We start from the raw sequence: 26,038 nt of genomic DNA on the forward strand, positions 1-26,038 counted from the left end.
AGCTAAAAAAGCATGGAACCATCCCAACTGATCTTTTTATGGCTCCAAACCTCATTTTGCCTTTATTAACAAACCACTTACATCAGCCAGAATAGGCTATAATGAACAGTTCTAAAACCTTAAGTGGTTTTCTAAAGATTGTATTTATTTAGAGAGAGAGAGAGCAAGCACGATCGCTGGCGGGGAGGGGCAGAGAGAGATCGCTGGCAGGGAGGGGCAGAGAGATAAGGAGAAGCCGACTCTCCACTGGCCAGCGAGCCTGGTGTGGGACTCCATCCCAGGACTCTGAGATCATGATCTGAGCCCATGGCAGATGCTTAAGCGACTGAGCCACCCAGGCACCCCAAACCATAAATGGTTTAAAACCACAGGAGTTTTTTTTGTTTTGCTTTTTGTTTTTTTAATCTCATACATGTCTTACTTGGGACCAAAAAAGCTCTGCTCCATATCATCTTTGGTGATAGAGGTTGATGGAGCCTCTACTATGTCTTAAGTGTAGCCAGTCTATGAAAGGGAAAGGAATGTGAATTGCTCTTAAAAACTAATCACATTTTTCTTTGCCAAAGTGTCACATGACCATGCCTGCCTTAAGGCAACAGAGAAATACAATCCTACCCATGTGTCCAGAGGGAAATAAAACAGAATTTTGAACCAAATTTAAAGACTGCCAGCAAACATCCAGGAGCTGTAGGCTCAATACCACTAGGAGTTGGAGTTTGGGACAGTCTTGGGCATCTGATCTCTTGACAAGGCCTTCCCTCTCTGACCACCTTCACTGTGTAACCAGCAAGCTGAAACTTAAGGGTAACGAGGAAATAAGAGTTTACTGAGTACTTCTTGCAAAGCAATGTGCCAGTGTTTAAACGTATCACACTTCACATCTTTCAGACTTCACTTTGGCTAGTGTAGTCTGGGAGCAGACATTCATCAGTTTTTTGTGCTGCACACAGGACTAGGTAAATGTGAGAATCTGGTGGCACAAAGAAGAAAAAAGGGGAAGGCAACAAAAGTTTAGAACTGGAATGTGACTAAGACCACTGAATCTAACCTGAATTTACCATGAGATGGAGTTCTATATGGTCCCAGTTCTCTGCTTAAGCCTGAAGAAAACAAAAGTAGGTATCTGTAGGTACTTGTTATGGATTGCATTGTGTCTCTCCAGAAGTCCTGTTGAAACCCTAACCCACAATGTGATGGCATTTAGAGATAGGGCCCTCATAATGCGAATACTGTTCTTGTAAGATACAAAAGAGCCTGCTCTGTTTTTGCCATGTGAAGACACAGTGAGAAGGCAGCCCTCTAAAATGCACAGGAAAAGCTATCACCTGAAAGTGCCCATTCTTGCACCTGATCTAGGGATTCCAGCCTCCAGAACAGTGAGAAATACATTTTGTTTGTCAAACTATCCAGTCTGTGGTGTTTTGTTTTGGCAATTCAAGCTGACCATGGCAGTAATGGTGGTAGGTCGCTAGGAACTGAGTCAGTCACACTATAATCGTTTCTGTCCCTAGAGACTTAACATGTTGGGGCTGAGACCTTAAGAGTATATTTTCATCTTAAAATCACAAATTCTGCTATAAATCTTAGATTTAGTATTAAAAAAAACTTTTTTGTTTGTTTTTGTTTTTTTTTTGTTCTGACCTAAAACTTCCACTAAAATGGCTTGGTGTAGCCAAGCTGGAAAATGGAAGGCCAGAGAGGTTTAGTGTCTCCTGGATTAGTAGTGTGGTATATGGCCCTAGAATTAAGAGTCCCAAAGTTTTACCCGGATCCTCTGATACTAGAAGATAAATCTGGATTCTTCGTAACTGTGTAGCCTTTGACAATTTATTCAACTTTTCTGAGCGCGTTTCCTCTCTACAATGGGGATAATCCCAGTATTTACCTCATGGATTTAGAACTAAATGAGAACATTAAAATGAGAATACAAAGTAAAAGGTTTAGCGAGTTGCTTGGCACAAAGGGCGCAATAAATAGTCCCTAAATTCTCACAGCTCATCCAACACAGAACCCAGTCTGAAGCCCCTTATTCCTTGACTAATGTTCTTCCCATCAGGTCACATGAAACGTTTCATGGAACGGGGCGCGCAAGATGCCAACCCGACTACACTGGCATGACCCAAGCAGAAAAAACGGCAGCCGCAGATGCCCCAACTCCGCTGCCAGAAACTGCGCCTGCGCGGGCGTCCTTCCTCGCCAGGCGACGCGACGTGAGGCGCCTGCGCATTGGGCCTAGAGCGTCCTCCAGGACTTACCCAGCAGGCAACGCTGCAGTCTCGGGGCAAAATGGCGAGCAGGCCTGCCGGTAAGTTACGGGTGACCTCTCAGACAGGCATTGCCATATTCAGCCTTTTCTTGCAGCACTTTGCTCCGCTTCCTCTGCCTAAGTGGCTAGGTGTGCGATGTCAGGGACGGTGGAGGCTCCGCTCCAGCCTAAAGGGCGCTTTTCCCCCCACCCTCTTACTGTCCCCAGGCCGGGCTCACCGAAGGGTTGAAGGTGGATCTACGGTCGGTGAAGGTGCCCGCGGTGGCTCCGGTAGCCCTGCCATTCCAACTGCCCGTAGGCGGGCAGGCCTCCCCTCGGCCTTGAAGTGTTCAGGGGGCACAAAGAGATAATTAGTGCATGACTTTCAACTAAAACCGAGTGCTTGCCGTGAGTCAAGCCCTGGCGTGTGCGATCACTTCTGCCAGTGTGACGACGGAGATAATGGTTTGCCTCTTAATGCTGGTCTGGTAGCCGAGGCAAAATGACTGGAGGAAATAGGTCTGCAAACTTCCTTTCACCCCTCGCGCTTCTCCAACGGCATTCGGGATAGCTGAGCCAGGGTTTCTGCGAAGCTTCAGAATAATTTAGGCTTATCTGGAACGTCAGCTCCGTCTGCAGATTTGGAGAAGTTTGTATTTACTGTAGGCACTAAAACAAACATACGTACTATCCAATAGAATATACAGATTACCGGAATATTTAAAACAGAGCGTGAACACCAAGGATTTTCCCTCCCCCGCACCTTTTTTGCAGGTCTCTGCCCTCTGGAGGTATAAATTGGAGTAACCTTTAAATGCTCTTAGTCCCTTTCTCCTTGCTCTCAGCAATGATGAACCTATTAGAAAGAGCAGATTGCCGGAAAAATCCATTACTCTAAATGACATTGGACTTTTTTAGGGGTGGGGGGACATTTAAGAATTCATTGTTTCATTGACTTGACAAATATAGAAGGCACTGTGCTCTGTCCTGTGTTTGAGAACTAGATAGACCTGGTCTCAACCCTATCCCTGGAAGGCTCTGATCTTGGATAGGATAAGTTCCCTAAACATTACTCTTCTGGTAGGACAGGCATGTTGTAAATAAACCGAGCTAATGTGGATAAAGCAGATAAGATAGTGTCTAGCACACAAGTGTTAAATGAATATTAATCATCACCATCAATGACAAATATATATACAGATCATTTGTTTTCTACAAATACGGTTGTAGATTGTTGACTCTTTGGTACTTGTTTTTCTAGAAGCAATCTTTTAGATGGTGCTTCATTTTTAAGGAGCTTTGCCAAAGCGTGTAATCTGTGATACACTAAGGAGAAGGGATGAGGAGGGGTTGGAATAAAAGAGTTTGCTCTTGGTGAGAGGCTAGCCCCAGCCAAAATTTTAAAAAGAAAATTTAAATTTGCTCCGTCTCCCCTTCTTAACCACATCTGTCTTATGAACATCAGGCACTTTCATGTTGCCCTTAGCCCCTACTGAGTTATCCCATCAGTTTCAGTCCTGCGCCCCCAAAGAGCTTTTAAGTTAGCTATTTCTCCTCATCCATTTTCAAATATCCATTTCCTTGTTGGAAAGTTAGCTACTTGGGAGGGGGAAAATGGGCTTCTTCTGCTAATCCATATTAATATTAAATGATTGACTAATAGTGTCAAAATCCTCCCAGAAATACATACATTTTTAAAGAGGGTAGTCAAGTGAATTAAAGGTAATGTAGAATTAAGATTTAATGTAGAATTAAGGTCATTGAGACCTGCCAGCCTATTCTGAACTCTTACCTTCTTTACGTATAAGTCCAGTTCCCTTGATAAGAAAAGTTTACACATATTTCCTGTAGTTTATTTCTGAAACTACAGAAGATGAAAGAGTTCATTCCCACACCCTGCCCCTTTAGTTCTGATGGTAGCAGGGGGTACATAAAAGATAGGATACTTGATGTGAAGAGGCTAGAGATCTTTTGTTCATCATGTGTTTGAGTTTACCCTTTTTTCCCATGACTTGCTATCCAGTTTTTTTGAACTTGTAATCACTCTTGCTCATAGATAAAATAAGCAGTTTTTATCCAAGTTGTACAGAATATACACTTTGAAAAGGAAATTTCCTTCCTATGTTTGCATTCTCTAACAAGGTAACTCTAAGAGTACTGGTTACTTACCTCTCCAGGTGTTCATATAGTATAATAAGTAATAATTGTATCAGAGAAACTAACAGTGTGACAATATTAGTTGCAGCATCAAGCCAGTGGCTGGAGGGTATTCGAAAATGGTACTACAATGCTGCAGGGTTCAATAAACTGGGTGAGTATCTGTTTTTTCTTTTTCTTTCTTTCTTTTTTTTTTTTTTTTTTTTTTGCTTTTTCTGAGAGTAGTGCTTTTGCAAGGGTTGTTAGGATTCCCAAAAATAGCTTAACTAATTGTACCTCTGTATATTAGAATATTTTAAAATTAGGTCACATTTTATTATTCAGTCATTTCCTTTTTATTACTCTGAGAAGAGAGTAATAGAATCAGTCATCTCAGTTGTTTGAGGTGCATATAACTTATGTTCTTAAAGTATGGTAGCAGTACATTATCCTTATTATATGCTCCCTCTCCTGACTCCTCCATTTGGCGTTTGAAAATTTAAGTTATATGAACTTTGAAAGTAAGAGATTTCACAGGTGTTAAAATGGCCAAATGTCCAAATCATCAGATATCTTTTTTTAAAAGATTTTTATTTATTTATTTGACAGAGATCACAGGTAGGCAGAGAGAGAGGAAGGGAAGCAGGCTTCCTGCCGAGCAGAGCAGAGAGCCCAATACACGGCTCGATCCCAGGGCCCTGGGATCATGACCTGAGCCGAAGGCAGAGGTTTTAATCCACTGAGCCACCCAGGCGCCCCTAAATCATCAGATACCTGAACACTTAGAATTTCAGCTTTTTTAAATTGAAGCTTGACAGAAGCATCATTAAATGTTACTGGTTCCTTAGTACACTGTTAGGTTAAGGTTCTTTATTACCTTGATCTCAGATTCAAAGTATAAGAAAATAGAGATGTGATTTACTGATGTGTGTTTAAAAACAAAGTAGTTATTTTAGATATTTTTAAAATTGTTTTAGAAAAAATGTGAATTTTGTGACAGTGGGTTTTAAAAGACTCATTGTTTCTAGAGTACCATTTAAGAAATAACCCATTATGAAGGAAAGGAAAAAATAAAATAAGAAAATCAGAGAGGGAGACAAACCATGGGAAATGCTAGTAAACAAAACTGAGGGTTCCTGGAGGGAAGGTGGGGGGGTGGGGTAAGCAGGTGATGGACGTTAAGGAGTGGACTTAATGTAACGAGCACCGGATGTTATATACAACTCATAAATCACTAAATTGTACCTCTGAAGCTAATAATACACTATATGTTAATTAATTGATTTTTAAATTAAAAAAAAGAAATAACCCATTATTATGTATGAAATGCATACATGGTTCACCTGAGTCTTAAGTTATGTCATAAACCTGTTTCACTCATTTTTTTAAAATATCTGATTTTTGAGATGTGTATTCAATCTGACTCTTGTTTTCTGTCACAGGGTTAATGCGAGATGATACGATACATGAGAATGATGATGTGAAAGAAGCCATAAGAAGGCTTCCTGAGAACCTTTATAATGACAGGGTGTTTCGCATTAAGAGGGCACTGGACCTGACCATGAGGCATCAGATCTTGCCTAAAGAGCAATGGACAAAATACGAAGAGGTAGCTTAGCTTTTATGTATGGGACAGTGTTGGCCACTAAGCGTTGAGCATTAGAAACAAACACATTCTTTGGTACTGTTCTTTAGAGTTCTTAAAGTTGTGTCAAATAAATACCCTCATGGCAGTCCAGTGAGGTTAATAGAGCAAATGTTAACTCCATTTTAGAGATAAATACTTTGTGACTTAGAGGTGATGTGACTGTTCCAAAATCACTAAGCAAGTCTCTAATGTAGAGATCCAGGGGTACAGTCCAGATCCACTGTCTTCTGGGTCATTCTCCTTCTACACTCTGTTTCCTGCTTGATGAAAAAATGGTGGTGTCTGTGTGATCAGCTCTTGGGGTAACCCTCTGGCTCCCAGGAAGGACTCTGAAGTAAACCCCCACCCCTTGAAGCTAGGCAAAAGCTTCTAACCTCACTTCTTCTTCTTTGGCAGACTTTCCCCTCTCAACCTATCAAAGCAACTTACTACAGTATCTTTGTGGGTTTTTACATTTTAGAAAAGCAGACAGTTCTTAGACTGCTTGAAAATACATTTTCTTAAGTTGGAAATAAAATTAATTTTGATGAATGACTTTTGTTGAAGACCTGTTAAGTGTTTGGGGTATATCAGTATGTGATGGCTGTATATAATATTTTTCTTTTATTCGTTCTTTAGGATAAATTCTACCTTGAACCATATCTGAAAGAAGTGATTCGGGAAAGGAAAGAGAGAGAAGAATGGGCAAAGAAGTAATCATGGAGTTGAAAACTGTGGTTGCAGCTCCCCTCAAGTATTTTTAAGAAGTTGAATAAACCTGAAATGTACAATTTAGAACTATCTGAGCTGCAAATGTATTGCTTTAAATAAATATCTATTATTATTACTATTGGAGTGTTTGCATTCTAAATCTTATTCTGAATAACTATTGAATTTCCTTACCTGTTAACGATTCTTTCTAGACTTCTAAGATATTTTTTAGTTAGGATTTTACTGCTTCCTGGAGCCCAGAGAGGCCCCTTTAATCAACTTTCCTCACTGGTTGGACAACATCTTATTTTATGAAGGATATAACATTCTTTCAAGTAGAGTAATCACCTTTATATTGTCTTTGTAGATTACCAAGATATGTAGAAGCCCCCTCAGGGCCTTACTTGGCTGGGATGGAGTAGAGCAAGAAACTAGTGCCCGTGACTTTACTGTATGTGAAACAAATAGCACTCTAACTGATTGCCTCTCAGACGTCACAAGTTACCCGATGAAAAGAGAGGATTCACCCCTTCGGGCAGGATTGGTAAATAGCCCTGTCCAACCATTGGCCTCTGAATATTATTGATGTTACATCCTATCCTTTTTAAAAAACTTACGTATATGGTTGCAGTATCGCTCTATGTAGGATACATATATGTGATCTTGTGTTAATATGTGTATTAGCAAACAAAAACTAGATAGTAAAAAAATGGACAAAAGTACAAAGTAAAAGTGATAAGGTTATAATTTTAAATACAAATTAGAACCATTCAATAATGTCTTTCCTACCCCTGAGTTCTAAAATGCTTCAGTGGAAGGATCTGTATAGGACCTGCAACCTCTGTGGGGTTCTACGAGCCTCTGCTGTGTGCAGAGAGAGCTCTGAGTGGGATCTTCCCTCGGAGAACAGAACAACAGTGTAAAAAACAAGTTTGGGGTTCTATTTAAAATTCCTAAAGCAAAGTTTTTTTTCACAAAATGGGTTACGATGTTTGATAGTCATTTATGTTTGACTTCTACAACATGAACATGAGTGTCTTAATTTTTTTGCTTAAATATCTAAAATATTAGAAAACCTCATTAAATTCTCAAAGAGCCTTCTCTTTCACAGAGTTATTTTCTGAAATGCCTAATCATTCTTGCCAATTTTCTTTAGTCTGGTCTGAGTTGCCTGGATCTCCATTTGATAATGGTCTTGGTCACGATAAAAGGTCTTCTGTAACATACTTAATATTTTATAAGATTTGTGATTTGATTTTGCAGTCCGTTTGAGTTACGTTTTTGGGACAGTATCACAAATCACAGAGAAACAGATGAAGATAGCAGTAGATGCTATATATCATTAGTGAATTGATTATTAAATTTTTTGTGTCAAGATGCTTCCTAATAGAGGGATAATGAGGCAACTAAGATAAATTCTCAGACAACCAAGAACCACCCAGTGTTTCAGTGATTCATTTTCTTTCCTCTCATGTTTTCTCGAATAAATTTGAATCTCATACGTGGCTGATGGGTGTTATAAGCCTATGACCCTTTGGATAGCATTTTGGCAATATGAATCAAGAATTACAAAATCTAAGTGATTCCAATAGCAGTCATTATATTGATGATTATGATTATGATTGATGATTATGATTGTTTTACGTGAGGCACTGTGTCCTTTACAATCATTGGTCTCACAATAATGCGATGAGATCAGATTATTACACCTTTGCAAATAAGCAAACTAAGGCTTATTTTACAGAGGTCAAGCACCCTGCCCAAAGTCATGCATCTGCAGAAATAGTATGTGACTCCAGAACTGTGCTGCAGTGCTGCTTATCAGAGTGAAAAACCAAGCAATTGCAAGTTTTCAATAATAGGACATGCTTATGTAAGCTGTACTGAGTGGGGAAAGTATATTTATGAAGATAGTTTTAAAACTCAGAAACTTCTTGTGATATTATGAAGAAAGATGTAACCAGGTGAAACAAAATCCCCAACCGTTTGTTAAGGAAAGATGGGAAACAGTAAGGTGATAGCGGAAGTTTTCTTTTTGTGAGTAAGGGTGGTTTAATATTCTCCCTTTTCTCTGACAGTTAATTTTTTATAATTGAATAGCAATCACTTTTACAGTAGAAAAGGCAATAGCAGATATTTGTGTTCTTGGCACAAAAGCTGTAGGTGGTAGGATCTCTCGCCTTGCTTGAGCCCCCTGCCCCAGGGGATCTTATGGGTGAAACGGTAACCAGCAATAAGAATGAACAATTTTTCTAAAACATGTTCAGACTAAATAAAGAAGACCGGACTGAAGAACAGTGAGCAGGCTGTGCCCTTGTATTTCCCTTGTTACCAGTGAATTCGCTACTGTGGTGAGGACTGAAAACCAACCAGGGAAGAGCAAGGCTCCCTGGAGGTTCTTAACAAAAAGATCAGGTCACACTGGAGGAGGTTTCAACATAGTCCTGCTTGGCAGAAGAAGGTTGAGGAAATGGACTGTCCAGAACCCCCATTTTTAAAATTAAAAAAAAATTTTTTTGTTAACATATAATGTATTATTAGCCCCAGGGGTACAGGTCTGTGAATCGCCAGGTTTACAAACTTCACAGCACTCACCATAGCACATACCTTCCCCAATGTCCATAACCCCACCACCCTCTTCCGTCCCCCCTCCCCCCGGCAACCCTCACTTTGTTTTGTGAGATTAAGAGTCTCATGGTTTGTCTCCCTCCTGATTCCATCTTGTTTCATTTATTCTTTTCCTACCCCCCAAGCCCCCCACATTGTATCTCTACTTCCTCATATCAGGGAGATCATATGATAGTTGTCTTTCTCCAATTGACTTATTTCGCTAAGCATCATACCCTCTAGTTCCATCCACGGCGTCGCAAATGGGAAGATTTCATTTCTTTTGATGGCTGCATAGTATTCCATTGTATGTATATACCACATCTTCTTTATCCATTCATCTGTGGATGGACATCTAGGTTTTTTCCATAGTTTGGCTATTGTGGACATTGCTGCTGTAAACATTTGGGTGCACGTGCCCCCCCAAAAAAGCGTTTGTATCCTCAGAGAATTTCCTTGACCAGGACTCTCCAGAGGCTCCTTTAACTTCCAGATCACTCTTGCAGGAGTCTGATAGTCATTCAACTAAGCATCCAGTGCGCATCTTTATAAGGAGACCAGAGCTGAAGCACCTCCAACTGGACTCCTACAAAGGTGTGTGGGGTGAAGGGTGGGGTGGAGGGAGGCCGGGGCACTAAACTTGGGAACTATGCTTGTAAATGCTCTTGACATTTAAAGCAAGCCTAAGGGCTCCACTGAAAGACGGGGCAATCCGCTGACCAAGGTTAAGGTGTAACGGGAGGAGCTGGGTCATCCACCTGCTCCAAGCAGAAAATGAGGCATGACGGTAGTCTGGTCTGTTACTTTGTGAGAGCTCTTTCTAGCCAAACTGTAAGGATTTCCCACATCACTTAGTGACCTTATTCTTCTAAATGGAAAAAGTATGCAAAAGTTCTTTGAAAACCATAGAACACTGTATCAATGTTTTTACTATTAATCATAATTATCAGTATTGTTCTGCTTGTTATGCAGAATAAGACAGGAAATAGGAACCGTATTTGGCCCACTGGAAGAATAGTTGAAGGGGTGAGAATTTTGTTAATTGGCCCATGAAATCCTTTCATTTGAAGAGAGGGTCATTTTGTTACCAAAAGCGTACTATGAAAAATTTGAAAAATCAGCATGGGAAAATCTGAAATACAGGCTCATGGAATAGTAAGATTCAGAGATGCCCAGACATGAATCCACTTACTCTGTGACTATAGGACTCTGATCTAACGGCTCCATACCTTGGTTTTCTCAGCTCTAAAGTGGGGGTCATGGTAGGACCCACTTTACAGGGTTATTGTGAAAATTGCCTGACTTCGTTACATGCCAAATACCTAGAATAGTTCCTGGACATGGCAAACACTAAGAGAGTCAGCTTCTGTGCTCCTTTACGTGAATAGAAGGGGGAATAAATATTCTGGGGAAATGCTGAGGGCCATTAAGTCTGGTAGTGGCCGAGTGGAGGCCCAGGTCCTGGGCTCCTTTCTTCTACCTCCTATGTGACACTCTCATTTCTGGCCCATCTGCCTCCATGGGATGTCTGGCCTTGAATGAAGTACCCATTGCCCAAGATGAGGACAGGTGGAATCAGACCCGTATGATAGCTTAATTAGGAAGGAGCCCAGCCAAGACTTTCCTGTCTCCTTGTTTTGCTTTTTGGATTGGCAGTGTTTTTCAAACTTTCAATATTTCACATCCTGCTAGTTTACTTTGTACAGTGTAAAATGTTTGATAGCTTTTATTGTTCAAAGTTTGAGGCTGATTTAGGTTTTGAGTATATGGCTTCCTAGACCTTGAAGAAAGATAGATTTGCTTACTCTCAAGTGGCCTACTTTGTTTTTCATTTCTTTGCAATTCCGTCCAACACTTGGCTTATGCTCCCTGTTGTCATGGATCACTCAGCCTTCACGGTGTCCAGGTGTAGGAAACAGAGTAAGGTATGGTGGGGTCTTAGGACCCCAGATTCTGATTCTGGTATTCCCAAACTGCGCAGCAATGTTGGTAACGTTCCCAAACGGAGTTCTCACAACCTCACAGCTCTACAAATGGGGCCAACGTGTTAGTGAAGGACTCTTCACCAGAAGCACCATTGCCTGTTTTAAAACTCGAGGATCTTAATAAAATCTTAATATCTTAATAAAATCCCAAGTGTAGATTTTGATAAAGATTTTATGTTTACTTTAAGGACTCCCTTTTAAGGCATTAATTCTTTACTAATTCTGACTTTCTAAAAGACTCATTAATAAGAATAAAGACTGGGCCAAAGCCCAAAGTTCCTACAGCCATCATAATCCTCTTATATTCACAAACATGTTGGGGTTTGGTACTATAGACATCCTGTGCGTGGCTTTGAAAATAACCAAAGTACTAGGAATTTCAAAGTTAGGCGAACATAAAAACTGTACGAAGCCAATCCGGGACAACCTGGAGGATGGAGGGAATTGAGTTTACTCTGTATGGGTGACAGGAATTTTAGGAACTATGGTATCAGAGATGAACAGAGTTGAAGGGTGAACTGAATCACGTTATTTTACAAAGTACAAGGAAAGGGTCCCTTGTTAGAATAAGGTACTAAATTCTGCCACTAGGTGGCGATGCACTACAACTTTACAACTTCAAGGTACACCACACCAGTGTGATTGAAGATTTATCCATTCTGTGCCCCACCAACTCCCTTCCCTTCATTTTTCAGGATGACAGCACCTTAGAGGTTTATGGCCATCAGGAGAATTTACAACTAAGCTATATACTGATGTAATGAAATCTAATATATGCTGTGCAATGAATTATGAGATGTTATTTAGTTTCAGGATTTTATTACTTCAATCAGTTATGACCATATTTCCTTTTATATGATTGCTCACTCTTTAAACATACCAGATGACTGTATAAGGAACACCTAATAAAGTCTATAGATGTTAAAGTATAAATGTTTTAATTTATTTGCCATAATTTGTTTAAATTCTGGTTATACCGGTGTTCATATTAAAAGTCATAACATGTTAGAATCTGAGATCTCAGATTGGACGGTGCCTCTGAATTATATTTTGCTAAGAAATGTCATTGTATGTACTAGCAATTGAGCAGGGAAGAAGAATGGAATCATTACAAGGCAGTTAATTTTTAGCATAGATTCCAGAAAGTCTGTTAATATTTGAGGGGTTTATGTATTATGACAAACTATTTAAATTGTTATTCTGGATTCTGACTGTATCTCTCCTACAGTCAAAAGTATGTATTATTTGTTTTACTTTGTATTTTAATACACTTGCCTATTTTTGCATAAATGCCAAAAATGTAATTTCAAAATAAATCCCTGTGAAACTTCTGGTAACAGTATTCAGTTGAGTCATTGCTCTGTTAGTATTCTAACTATCTTAAAGAAAGTTTTATACATATATATGAAAACTATATTTACAAGCCACCCCCCCCAAAGATAATTGTTTGGTTTACAAAAGAGTCAGTTTATAATTCCTTTCTTATGCATGCATTTAAAATGTGGTTTGCTACTAAACTGGAAACTCAGATCTGAAGCCAACAATTTAGGCAAGCCATTAGCCTTTATTGATTGGGGTTTCTCAGCCATGAGATGAGGGGCTTAGCTGCCAAGTCTGTAAGACTCATTTCAGCACCAACACAATCTGGGTCTGTGATTTAATCTATGCACTTTATTGTTAGGATAAACTGTCATCGATGGAGCGTCAGCTTTGTCCTAGGCATTGTTCGTACATTGCCTCTTTTTATCCTCCCTTCAACCCTCTGAGATAGATATTATTACATCTACTGTATGGAAGAAGAAGTTGAGCTTGAGAAGGTCATTTAACTATTGTTCATTACATAGTTAAAAATTTTTTTTTGGTATATGCTTTTTATGTGCTTTATACTAGGTGGGAACTAGGGATAGGACAGGGTTTCCTCAATATCGGCACTACTGACATTTGGGGCTGGATAATTCTTCGTTGTGGGGGCTTTCCTGTACATTGTAGGTGTTTAGTAGCATCCCTGGTTTCCCCCCAGTTGTGGCTACCAAAAATGTCCCCACACCTCGCCCAATGTCCCGTGGGAGACAGAACTGCCCCCCAGCTGAAAACCTTCAGGATAGGGATACAAAGAGAGAAACCAAGAGGGTGGAGACAGATATGTAAGTAGATTCACGAATATGTAAATTATCTGTAAAAATGTATGTACCGGGTGTTATGGAAACATGGAAAAGGCAAACTCACTCAGCCTGGAGGATATTCAGGGAAGACCTTCCGACAACTTAGCTGATTCCAGAAGAGTAGGCGAAGTCAGCCAAGCCAAGAAGGTGGTGGAGGACTTTGTAAGCGGAGGGAAACAAAGAGGACGCACAAAGTGCAAGGCGTATGTCTTGGGAAGAACAGTCTTGCTTTAATGGAGTGGCAGATGTCAGCTGGGAGACGTGCGAGATGAAACTCGGAAGGGCACTTCATATTGACCTGCTTGGACTTTGTGAGCAGGAAAAGTCTTTGAAAAGATTCTGAAAATCTTTCCCAGAATTCCCGGAATTTTCAAGTTGGGTCAAGGGGGATGAATTTTAAAGTTTCTCAATACCAAACTGCCAATTTGCTTTTCAAAACTTTGTAATGATTTATATGCCTCTAAGCAATCCATTAACACCCCTGCCTGCACTGTGTGCTCCCCTTAAGAACAATCTTTGTGGGGGCACCTGGGTGGCTCAGTGGGTTAAAGCCTTTGCCTTTGGCTCAGGTTGTGATCCTGGGGTCCTTGGATCGAGCCCCGCATCGGGTTCTCTGCTCAGCAGGGAGCCTGCTTCCCCCTCTCTCTCTGCCTGCCTCTCTGCCTACTTGTGATCTCTCTCTCTCTCTCTCTGTGTCAAATAAATAAATAAAATCTTAAAAAAAAAAAAAAGAACAATCTTTGTGAACTTGGTTGGATAGTTTCTTGTTTAAATTTGCATTTCTTGGATTGAGTAGTTAAACATTCTTCCATAAGCTATTATTAAGTTGTTTTTCCTCCTTTTTTAAAAAAAGATTTCATTTTTTAATTTATTTGACAGAGAGAACACAAGTAGGCAGAGAGGCAGGCAGAGAGAGAGAGAGGAGGAAGCAGGCTCCCCGCTGAGCAGAGAGCCTATTGCGGGGCTCGATCCCAGGACCCCGAGATCATGACCTGAGCCGAAGGCAGAGGCTTAACCCACTGAGCCACCCAGGTGCCCCAAGTTGTTTTTCCTCCTTAGTCAGTCTTGTTCATGTCCTTTTCCTATGCCTCTATTTTTTATTTTTACAGGGTTTTTTGTTTTGTTTTGTTTTCTTCTTAGTACTACCCCCCCCCAAAATTAGGGTCATTTCTTATCTATTTGTATGAGACCTTTATGTATTTAGACAGTACTCCTTTTACTTAAATTTGCTGAGATGATATTTTCTTACTTCATTGTCTGAGTTTTGTTTTGGTAATTTTTGATGCCTTTTCAACTTTGTTCATGGTGGTTTTTGTTGAATGGAAGTTTCCAATTTTTATTGGAAATAAAATCTATTTTATTTATCTATCAGTCTTCTCCTCTGTGGTTTTGCCTTTGAGGTCATGCTTTGAGAAGTCCTCCCTTTACTCCAAAGTTATATAAATATCCAGTGAGGTTTTCATCCAGTACTTTTAGCTAGAAGAAGTAAAACCATGAATCTTTAGTCTCCAAGGAATTTAGGTATATGGTATGAGCAGAGTATGTTTTTGAGAGATACTAGGAGGTTCGGTTGGCAAGACTGGATGATCAATTATACATGCAGGGAATGGAGGTGGGAGGTAGAGAGGGAGGCATGGAGGGGATCCACTAAAGGGAATGCTTTAGGGGGGAGGCAGGTGGTAATCAGCCCCATCTATGAGCTTGTCATTCTGTAGGATTTTTCGCCCTGCAGAATATTCCAGATCCACTCTCAGTACTTCTCCACCCTGCTTTGCACTTGGGAGGCTGACCTGCATGGACTACATCAATAGGCATCTTGACCTCTGGCTTCTGGCTTGAGGTTGGCCAATGGAAAGTCACCAGTAGGAGAAGGCAGACAAGAAGACAGACTAGGATGTACTTCCCCAGTCCACCTTCTGCTGGGCTATGGGTTGGCAGTCCCTCTCAGGATTCCTGCAGCTCTCCCCCTCTCCACACACATCCTTTGTTGGTTTCCTTTAACCCTGTCTGCCCTTTGGTAGTGATTTCTTCACTGGATGTTCTTTGCTTGCGGGAATCTGACTGGCAACCAAGGACCCTGACTCATACAGAGTCGGGCTCCCCTCAAGAGTCGTTGGGTTTCCCCATGAGAGTACCAAGTGCTGCCCCTTGGAAGTGGTTTGTGGTCCATCACTGGAAAACTTTACAAGCTTGCTTCTTTGAAGTTGGCCAACTTATGGCCCAGAGTCAGCCTCCAAGAGACCACACAAGTTCCTGTCGAAGGGAATGACTTTCCAAACTCTGTCTCCTACCACTCCCACCTCTCTGCCTCTAAGCCTGATGGATCTGCTTCCAATCAGAGACTTACTCTTCCACACAATTTAATTCAGGGAAATGCTAGTGCTAAAAAGATGCTGTATGACAGAAAACAGAAGGTTCACCCAACCTGACATACTGCTGCGCTGTCTTTCTGGGCAAGCTCTTTCTTCTTGTTTAACTCCCTCTTCCCCAAACATACTTTAAAATTCTGCCTCTAGTCTTTGTCTCTTCTCTTCTGTCTCCTGGGGTGCCACTCGCAACCCTCACCATTGTCTCCACTTGCCCACATTCTAGCTTTATTTTCGGACAAAAATGAAATTCTACCTACTCAGAGAAGTCCTCACTGATCCCAAGGTACCTGACTTGTCTATTTTCTTTGATTTCTGAAGCACTGTTTCAGCCAATCATTTGTTATTTAAAATTAGCTAATACTATTTACCTAGTGTCCACTGTGTGCTAATAGCAGTGTTGTTATTCCTTAAAAAAAAGACTTCAAGCTGGGCACATTTTCCTAAGTGCTCAGAGAGCTTAGGTAACAGATCCAAGATCATGGCAAGTGAGCAAACTGAAATTTAAATTCTGTAGGCCTTGAAATGGCATGCTGTCTTTTCAATATCTGCCATCTTGTGTTTACCACCTCAACATTTACAAATTCAATTCTATTTCATTCTTTGCTTATGCTTTTCTTTTTAAAAAGCTTCCCTGTCAAATGAAATCTTTAGTTTTAAAAGTAGCATAATCATACTCTCTCTGAGGAGGTGACATTTGAACTACGTCCTGTTGGAGAGGAACCCCCATGGGAAGCCGCCTTGATTCTCAAGTTGAGTGAGCTGTGCAGAGAATCCCCAGGGAACTTTAGAAACAAACAAGCAACCCAAACCAAAACAACCTAATGCCTGGGAGCCACCCCTGTGATTCTGAATTGACTGGGTTAGGATGCAGCCTGTAATGCAGATGGGTTTAATATACAACTAAGGCAGTGGGACACCTGGGTGGCTCAGTTGGTTAAGCAGCTGCCTTCGGCTCAGGTCATGATCCCAGCGTCCTGGGATCGAGTCCCACATCGGGCTCCTTGCTCGGCAGGGAGCCTGCTTCTCCCTCTGCCTGCCACTCTGTCTGCTTCTGCTCACTCTCGCTCCTCTCTCTCTCTCTCTCTGACAAATAAATAAATAAATAAATCTTTAAAAAAAATATATATACAACTAAGGCAGAGAAACGCTGGTTTGGGGAAGAACACTCCTGGCAGAGAAAACAGCAAGTGCAAAGGACCTGTGGTAGTAGCTGGCTGGGAGCCCCTGAGGAGAAGCTGATGGAGAAAGCCATCCTGCTGACCCTGAGCTGATGGAGAAGGCCATCCTGCTGACCCTGAACAGAGGATGGGAGAAGGCAAACCTGAAGTCAGAGAGGCAGGCACAGTCACCCAGTGGAGGACATTTTAGACCAGGGGAAGGAGTTTGAATTTTATTTAAACGCAACCATAAGCCCGGGAGGGTTTTAAGCAGAGCAGTGAACTCTGATTTGAAAGCAAGCAGTTTGTATAAAACTACCTCATTCTTTTTCAGGAAAGCAGAGCTCTCCAGCTTATGGGTGTCTAATAATTTATTCAGCCACTTGCTCATTGATTGACATTTGGGCTGCTTCCAGCAGAATGCTATTACAAAACAGAGCAGCAGTGGATATCCCTCTGCACTTGTGCTTTCGCATTTTTGTAGGAGAGAGTCCAGAGGCTTAAAAAATTTAGACAGGGGACATAGTTGGTGGGGAGGGGAGAAAATCCTTTAAAACTCCCCGTCATGCAAGAGAGACAGATCTCTTAAGCCCAAGGGTCTGAAACGTGTGTTCCACACCAGCCGGGATAAAGCCAGGTTTAGCAGACCATCGGCATTTTGCGAGTGTCCTACAATGACACTGAAGTGTGAGGAACATGGACACACCCAGTGTTACTGAAACGGACACTGCATTTCCCCTTAGGTTTTAATAATATCATAAATTGATTACATTTGCTCACTTCCAGTTCTATCCAAGCGATTTCGTGAACATATCGTATGTTTAATATTTTACGTTCACGTAAAAGTCAGCTTTTAAAAATCCTGTCGTAAATCAGGACAGAATTTTCCTTTTAGGTAGATAAGTATACTTTAAAAAAATAATAATTCCCATTGTCTAAAGAAAAGGTGCCTAATGTGAGTGTTTCTCCATCTATTCAAAAGCTTTTTCTTTCTTAAGGCATGTCCACCTTCTGTGTCCGTGTGTGCACAAGTCAGTTTTAATGTGTAACTTAACTAATATTTACTCCTGCATTGTGCTAGGTGAGCTGGCTTCCAAAGATGAGCTGCACCGAATCCTTGTCCTCCCTGGGTCTGTGGCCTGGAGGGGAGCTAGCCCCGGGAACGTGCAGCCACAACCTGGGATCCACAGGGTTTCTTTGCACGAAGCAGGGGATGGGGAGGGAGCATGGAGGATAGGAACCAAGCAACGCCAGGTGAGGGCTGGAGGTGGGTGATGTTCATTTGGTGATAAGCAAATGGAATAGATTGTGGCTACATTAAGCAGGCATCTGTACTGGGAGACTATCGTGGAATCAGGGCAAGTCGTTTTAATTTCGCATGGCTGCTGTAACAAGTCACCATAGACTTAGCATAAAACCACGCAAATTTATTGTCTGACCGTCCTGGAGGGCAGAAACCCATAATAAGTCTTATGGAGCTAAAACCAAGGGGTCTTCAGGGCTGGTTCCTTCTGGAGGCTCTGAGGGAGAATCTGTTCCTCTGCTTCTCCAGCTTCTAGAGGCTGCCAGCATCGCCTGGCTTGTGGCCACAGCTCTCTGATTTCTGGTGCTATTAGCACAGGGCTTACTGCTATCTTCAACCTCCCTGCTTCCCTCTTCTAAGAACCCTTGTGAGTACATTGGGACCACCCGGATGATCCAGGATAATTTCCTCATCTCAAGATTCTTCACTAAGTCCCATCTGCGAAGTCCCTCTTGCCATGTAAGGTCACATACTCACAGGTGCCAAGGATTAAAGTGAGGACCTCTTTGGGGACAGGAGGCCATTATTCCACCTACCATGGAAGGCAAAAGAGAGGCCCCCAGAAAGGGATGGACGGGCTCAGGCCCTGCCAAGTTCCTGTCCAGGACTGACAGACTAAAGCCCAGTACTGGCTGTGGCAGCTGCTGGCCCCCGCTACCGGCCCCCGCTACCGGCCTGCGTCATTTCCCAGCTCTCCCTGCACCTGTGTTGTTCCCACGAAACAGAATCGTGAGCTGGAACATCCAGGTGGGGGCTCTGGCTCAGGAAACCCATGCTGACTTCTGGGAGAAGGTGTCCTGCTCCCCAAGCTCCGGTAACAAGAGGGGAGCGATTGCCTCCCCGCGGGACTCATACTGGAGACTTCCCTCCCGTGCCCTGCCAGGAGCACGTCCAGATGCTGGCAGCTCTGATGCGGACACACGAACACATCTACGCCCCAGGAAGGAACAGTCACCAGGGGCGTCACCCTGGACGGAGATGCTGGGGCCAGCGGCCTGAAGAAGACTGTTAGAGTAACTCACGAGAGCTTGTCTGTCCTCCTTCGGGTGGCTCATTTCAGGACACTTGGGCCCTGTATCAGGCTGTCATTTCCCCAAGAAAGAGGACTAATTCTAATATGAATAAAAGGTATCTGCAAAGAAATCTGAGACCCAGAGTCTGTTCTAAAAGCCACAGGCAGAACACGGGAGCCCCTCTCTTTAATACGGCCCTGGTGGGTGTGCAGACTGGCAAGATCTCTCTCAAAAACAGTGAATGCCCGGAGGCCTGGGTGGCTCAGTTGGTTAAGCCTCTGTCTTTAGCTCAGGTCATGATCTCAGGGTCCTGGGATCGAGCCCTACATCGGGCTCCCTGCTCAGTGGGGAGTCTGCTTCTCCCTCTGCCTCCTCCTCCTCTTCTCTCTCTCATGAATAAATAAATGAATAAAATCTTAAAAAGAAAAAAAAAGCAATAAATGCCAAGAGTCTTTAAAAGGACATACCATCCGGTCCAGTAATTCTGCATGTCGGAATGGGAAAGAAGAAAACAAACCAAAATGCAGAGATTTATGTACTTGGTGGTTTGTCCCAGCATTGTTTATTGTGACACACATGGGTAATTTTACTGTCAACGAGGGGGGGTGGCGGTTGGAATATACTCACTCTTTTTTTCATTTTTATTTACTTATTTATTTGACAGACAGAGATCACAAGCAGGCAGAGAGGCAGGCAGAGAGAGAGGAGGAAGCAGGCTCCCCGCTCAGCAGAGAGCCCGATGCAGGTCTCGATACCAGGACCCTGAGACCATGACCTGAGCCGAAGGCAGAGGCTTAACCAACTGAGCCACCCAGGCGCCCTGGAATATACTCACTCTTAAAAAGTGGTATTTGTGAGAGGTACTTAAAGATACAGCAATATTAAAGATACGTCTTGTTAACTAAGAAACAAAAGCAGTTTCAAATGAAAACAGATGATGTTAATATTATAAAGGGGGGAAAAGGCAACAGGAATTCTCTGTAAGTTTTCAGAGGTTTAGGCTGTGCCCCCCCTTGAAATCCAATCAGGGCTTCTCAATTTAGACTCCCTGGACTAAGAAAGGTACGTCTGGCTAATCAGTTGAGAGATGGTTTTAGCCTTTTTAGGTGTACTTTTTCAGATTTTCAGTGAATTGTTTTTATCATCTGGGCATTTAAAAAAAATTAATGACATTGAAAAATTAAGCTGTGATACTACGAGAAAATAAAGACAGAAAAATATCACACAGCACACCTTTTCTCTGCCAGGGGTGTATGTTAGAACCACCTGGGGGCCTTTTCCATGATACACTCCCCCCAGAGATCCTGATTCGGTGTGCAGAAGAAGAAAAAAATAAGACCTATTGGATTCATCTGTGTGCCCCTGGTTAAGGATCTCCAATTCCAAACACGTATGCATTTCTCATACGGAAAAACAAAATCCAACCTTCCTGGGCACAGACGCCTTCTCTCTCTCCATTTCTTGCTAAGACGTTTGCTGGTTCTTCAGCCTCCTTCACTTCTCCCCCTCTGTCTTCTTCATAGCGTGTATCTTACCAGAAAGCACTATTCTAACTTATTCCTTGGAAATGCCGTCCCCTTTGATACGTCTCGTGTCTCTATTATCATCTATAAAGTGTTGTGGATTGAATTTGCTGGCAGAGCCCTCTGGTACAGCAAGCCATGGCTGCTTTGCTGCCATTTCAATTGTGTTAAATACCCAGCTACGAGCCCATCCTTTGAAGTTGGACAGCACTTTGCAGTCAGCAGAAAGAATAAGTCCTAAATCGCCCACACAACAAGGGTCAAACCCCAACATCCTTTTTTTTTTTTTAAGATTTTATTTATTTATTTGACACAGAGAAAGAGATCACAAGTAGGCAGAGAGGCAGGCAGAGAGAGAGGGGGAAGCAGGCTCCCCGCTGAGCAGGGAGCCCAATGCGGGGCTCGATCCCAGAACCCTGAGAGCATGACCTGAGCCGAAAGAAGAGGCTTAACCCACTGAGCCACCCAGGCGCCCCTCAAATCCTAATGTCCTTAACTGGAAAATTGCAAGACTGACTGACTTAGTGAGCAAAACTTTGTTTAAAAACAACACAGTACGATGTCTTTTTTTTTTTTTCTCCCCCCCAGGGGTGAGCTTCTTACTGGAAACCGAGTGAGAAGGCAAAGAACACGCTGATCCATGTGCTGGAAATTGTCCCTGGGGTTAAAGAGAGTGGCTCATGTCTTTACCTTACTCAAATATTTATGGCACAAATGGGTGAGCCAAAAGAAGAAATAGACATTTTGGGGCAATGGTTCATTTTTCTTTTTTCTCGCCAAATTGCTTTTCTTTCCAATCCATATTGAAATTTTGGTATAAGATGTTGTAAGTTAACTAACTTGAGTATTGAGAACTAAAAACACAGCTTAGCTCACTGACCCATATTATAATCTTTTAACTGTTGTGATGTTATCTAAAGATTGGGAAAAAGTAAGAAAACTGATTTGCTGATGAACAACTGTTTCAAATTATGACTTTGACTTAAAAAAGCAAAATATCAACATTAGACCCTAACACTCCAACTTGGAACGTGGTCTTGGGGCTTGACTGAATTTATAACCTCAATTCCATAACTCCGTCATTCCTGGGAGAGAAGGGTCTGTGGACTTTGGTTCAGAAATTTAAGACAGGGGATCTTAGAGGATAGGGACTGATGACAGCAGCTGTTCAAATGTCTGAAGAGAATCTGTCACTGGACAAACAAATCTGTTTTTTAAGCGTAGGGGTTGTACACGAGTTAAACTACAATAGACAGCCAGTGTGTTTAGGTTTCTCTCTGATAGTCTGGAAAATCTTTGAGTTAATCTTGACCCACTATTTCCTTTACCCTAGAATCTTTGCTTTCTTTTAGTTATGAAAATATGGACCATAACTACAAAGTGTGGCCATCTCTGCCGTGAGTCAACAGATTAGTCTCATCAGAATCTTAAGAAACTGAAGCTTCGGGAAGAAGATATAAAAGTATAGACAGACTATAATGACATGGAGGAATGGGAAAATCTCAGTAACTGAATTCAATAATTCTAGCTGGGTTCCAGGCGATGAATGTTGGGTGTACGTGATGAGCAAAACTGATAAGCTTTCTGCCCTAGTGACACAGTGACATTAAATAAGCCACTTGGGAACAATGGGGCAATTAAATCTCTGAGCTTGGTCCAGGCCTGCACAGTTTCTTGTGCATGAGTGTCTGATTTTTTATGGTGTTTGCCAAGTCTTATAGAATAGCGTTCACCATGGACCGACGTTTGTGTCCCCCCCCAAATTCGTATGTTGAAACCCTTGTGTGAAGGCATTTGGAGATGGAGTTTTGGAAGGTGATTCAGTAATGAAGGTGGAGCCATTGGGGGTAAGAATAGACCTGAGAGGGGCACCTGGGTGGCTCAGTGTGTTAAAACCTCTGCCTTCAGCTCAGGTCATGATCCCAGGGTCCTGGGATCGAGCCCCGCATCCAGCTCTCTGCTCAGAAAGGAGCCTGCTTCCCCCTCTCTCTTTGCCTGCCTCTCTGCCTACTTGTGATCTCTCTGTGTCAACTAAATAAATAAAATCTTAAAAAAAAAAAGAAAAGAAAAAGAAAAAGAACAGACCCGGGAGAGCTTGCCTCCTCTCTCTCTGCTCTCCACCACGTGAGTGTACGAGAAAGCAAGTGTCCATCAACCAGGAAGTGTTCCCTCGCCAGACGCCATCCTGCTGCCTCCTTGATCGTGGACGTCTCCTCCCTTAGAACAGTGAGGAGTCAGTTGTTGACTAAGCCACAGAGTCTGGGTTGCCATATTCTGTTACAGCAGTGCAAACTGACCAAGGCATCAACTAAGAGATCTTTTGGTTGTATTATGATTACTGAGGTGTTTATTTTCTAGTCCACAAACTGAATCCAAGCTACGTACTTTTGGTGGATCACTGAATGACTAATACATAATATACCATTCTATACTTGCTATAATAATAGAATATAATATAAAAATACATATGTATGTAAATATATATGTATTTTATATACATATAAAATACATATATCTTATATATGTATTGTATATGTATATGTATATGTATATGGCTCTTCAGTCTCCCCCAGAGTAGGGGGCAGTTTGCTGGCTCTGCCTTTTCTCCCATCAGGGTGTACATCCACCCACACCAAGGCGGTGGTGAGGCCCCTCTCAGTTCTCCCTGCCTGGTCGGCTGGCGTGCTGGCCCACAGGGACGCCGCGCCTGGCTCCGCGCTGTGAGACCCGCCTTCTTGGAAGAGCCCAGTACACGGAATCATGATGCTGCTGCCCTGTCCCTGTGTGGTTCTCCCTGCCCTTCCAAGCAACCCTCATTTGCTGCCCTTTACCTATGAAAATAAATGCAGGAGAGAAGTGCTGTCCAGGCCACTTGGCCACTTGGGCCGTTGGTCACATACCTTTACTTAGGGGACAGGCCAGGTTCATGTGGGGGTGGTTAAGAGCCACGGATCTGAAGTCAGACTGCCTGGGTTCAAATCCCAACTGTGTGACCTTAGACCAGTGACTTAGCCTCTCTGTGCCCCCATTCCCTCATCTCTAAACAGTGGGATGATGATCACAAGATTGCTTGGTGAAGGGGGTCAGCACGAAGCCCATCCCCTCGAACTTAGTAAGCACTTACTACATGTTGCCCATTATGATTTCACAGGCTGTGAACAAGTCGAAACATTTGCCTTGGGCTTCGTATTTCCAGCACGAAAGCAGATTATTTCTTCCTGTTTAGACTCCTTTGTTTTTAAGTGACAGGTACTGATGTGGCAGGAATTTATAAAAAGGGATTTTTAAAAAAAGATCATATTTATTTATTGGACAGACAGAGAGATCACAAGTAGGCAGAGAGGCAGGCAAAGAGAGAGGGGGAAGCAGGCTCCCTGCTGAGCAGAGAGCCCGATGTGGGGCTCGATCCCAGGACTCTGGGATCACGACCTGAGCCGAAGGCAGAGGCTTAACCCACTGAGCCACCCAGGTGCCCCTAAAAAGGGCTTCTTTAACAAACCTGGAGAAAAGTTGCCCCCTAGGGACACATAACCTGGAGGGAAATGCCCGGGGAAACAGATCGGGGTCCCAGGGAGTCAGCATCTCCTCCTCCAAGTGGACCAGCTCGCCTCTCCGTGCCCAGGCCCTGCTCTCCCTCCCATTTACCCTGAATGTCTGGCCCTGGTAGGGGTGTGATTGTCCCTGAGTAGCTGAGGATAAGAAAGCAGGGGAAGAGGCACGGGTTGGTTGTGGTGCTTTGGAACCCCTGAAGAACAGATCTTGGCCTATCTGTGAATGCCATGTGCTTACTGGATCCGAACACCCACCCTTGCCTTCTCCCAGCCCCCACCCCCCACCCAGCAACTAGTTCTGAACTATCAACAAAGGGCTGCTTGTCTGCTGGGTTTTTAAGAGTGAAACGTCCCAGATTCATACACTTGTAAAGAAAAAACTATCTGGCCCATATCTTGGCCTCCCGTTGTCAACGGCAGATCCACGTCTTCCAAAGTTTCCCCGACCACAGAAAGCTCAACTTCCCAGCTCGAGCCTTCTGAGTAAGGTGAGACTGACCTCAGAGTTCTGTATTTATCAGTGATTTTGCCAAACAAACCAGCTTAGCGAAAAACATGGAATTGAGACCGTCTCGACGGGGCCAAAAGCCGAACAGTAACAAGAACAGAAACTTGGCGTTTGGGTCCCCGATTGTTTCTGAAATGCTCCTCTTGTCCTCTCCCTCCTTTCCCCCAGGACTGTTTCAACAGCCGAAGAAAGATTTCATTCAAAGGGAACTGATTGGCTCTCCCACAAACAGGATAGAAGATGCGTCAGCGGCCCCACCGAGGGGGGAAGGTGGTGTTGCTGGCATCTTTGGGTCAGGAGCTCAGCTTTCTCTTTTGGCTGGAAGTGCTTTGTTATTAGAGTCTGTTTAAAACTGGAATCCTCGGGGTCCTTTTCTGAAAAGCATCATCAGCATCTTTGCAAGCTGCGAAGATGTTTCTCTCCGTGCCTTGGATCTGGCCTTAAAAAACCAGACCGCGGCTGCTGGTGGGTTTGGGTCGCTCAGACAATGGAGTTTTCAGACTTTTTGGAGTCTCAGAAATGTTACCTTAAAAGTAATGAGAACCTTGATTTAAAAATATGTGGTAAGGATATAAGGCAGGTGCTACCCATGTACAAAACACTACTCTTTGTAGGCAACTGTCTATGGTAAGGGGGACCTTAAGAGTGATAACTTCGTAAAATATTAACATAGTGAGTGTGCAGGTGGGGGCTTTGGGGCCCAGTAAAACTTGGTTCGGCCTGACCAAACTTTCTGGCCATGATATTGCCATGTGCTTGCCTAGCGAATGGGCAGGGAATCAGGTCACAGGCAGAAAGGTAACAGGGAATCGTGGGATGAGGGAGGGCGAGAGAAAACAGGCATGACTGAGGAGCTGTGAATTTTAGCAGGGGGTGGGATGATGATGTCTTTAGCTGAAAAAGAAGGAGTCAATGTAGGGATAGAAGAAAGTAACAATATCTTGGGTGTGTTGAGCTTATGGGCCCGCATGACGTCTCCCACCCAACCATAAACCCCAGGAAGACAGCGGGACCTGTCACGTGTTTTGTATGGGTAGCACTTACTACGGATAACTGACAAGTGCTTGAACTGATGAGTTAATGGCAGCATACGGAGATGTACACTGTACTGTGGGAAAGTAAATCTGGTGCTCCGGTGAAG

At 42.8% G+C, this 26,038-nt stretch overlaps 1 protein-coding gene across 1 annotated transcript; it reads left to right on the forward strand.

Moving 5' to 3' along the window:
• The first annotated feature begins 2,238 nt into the window (after positions 1-2,238).
• Positions 2,239-6,863, forward strand: UQCRB (ubiquinol-cytochrome c reductase binding protein). Its single transcript, XM_080800287.1, has 4 exons — positions 2,239-2,305; positions 4,485-4,556; positions 5,824-5,990; positions 6,648-6,863. The coding sequence occupies exons 1-4, from the start codon at positions 2,287-2,289 to the stop codon at positions 6,723-6,725; spliced, it is 336 nt and encodes a 111-aa protein (XP_080656413.1). The 5' UTR covers positions 2,239-2,286; the 3' UTR covers positions 6,726-6,863.
• The last annotated feature ends 19,175 nt before the right edge of the window (positions 6,864-26,038 follow it).

The sequence above is a fragment of the Martes martes genome (assembly GCF_963455335.1).
Source record: "Martes martes genome assembly, chromosome: 4".
Classification (NCBI taxonomy): domain Eukaryota; kingdom Metazoa; phylum Chordata; class Mammalia; order Carnivora; family Mustelidae; genus Martes; species Martes martes.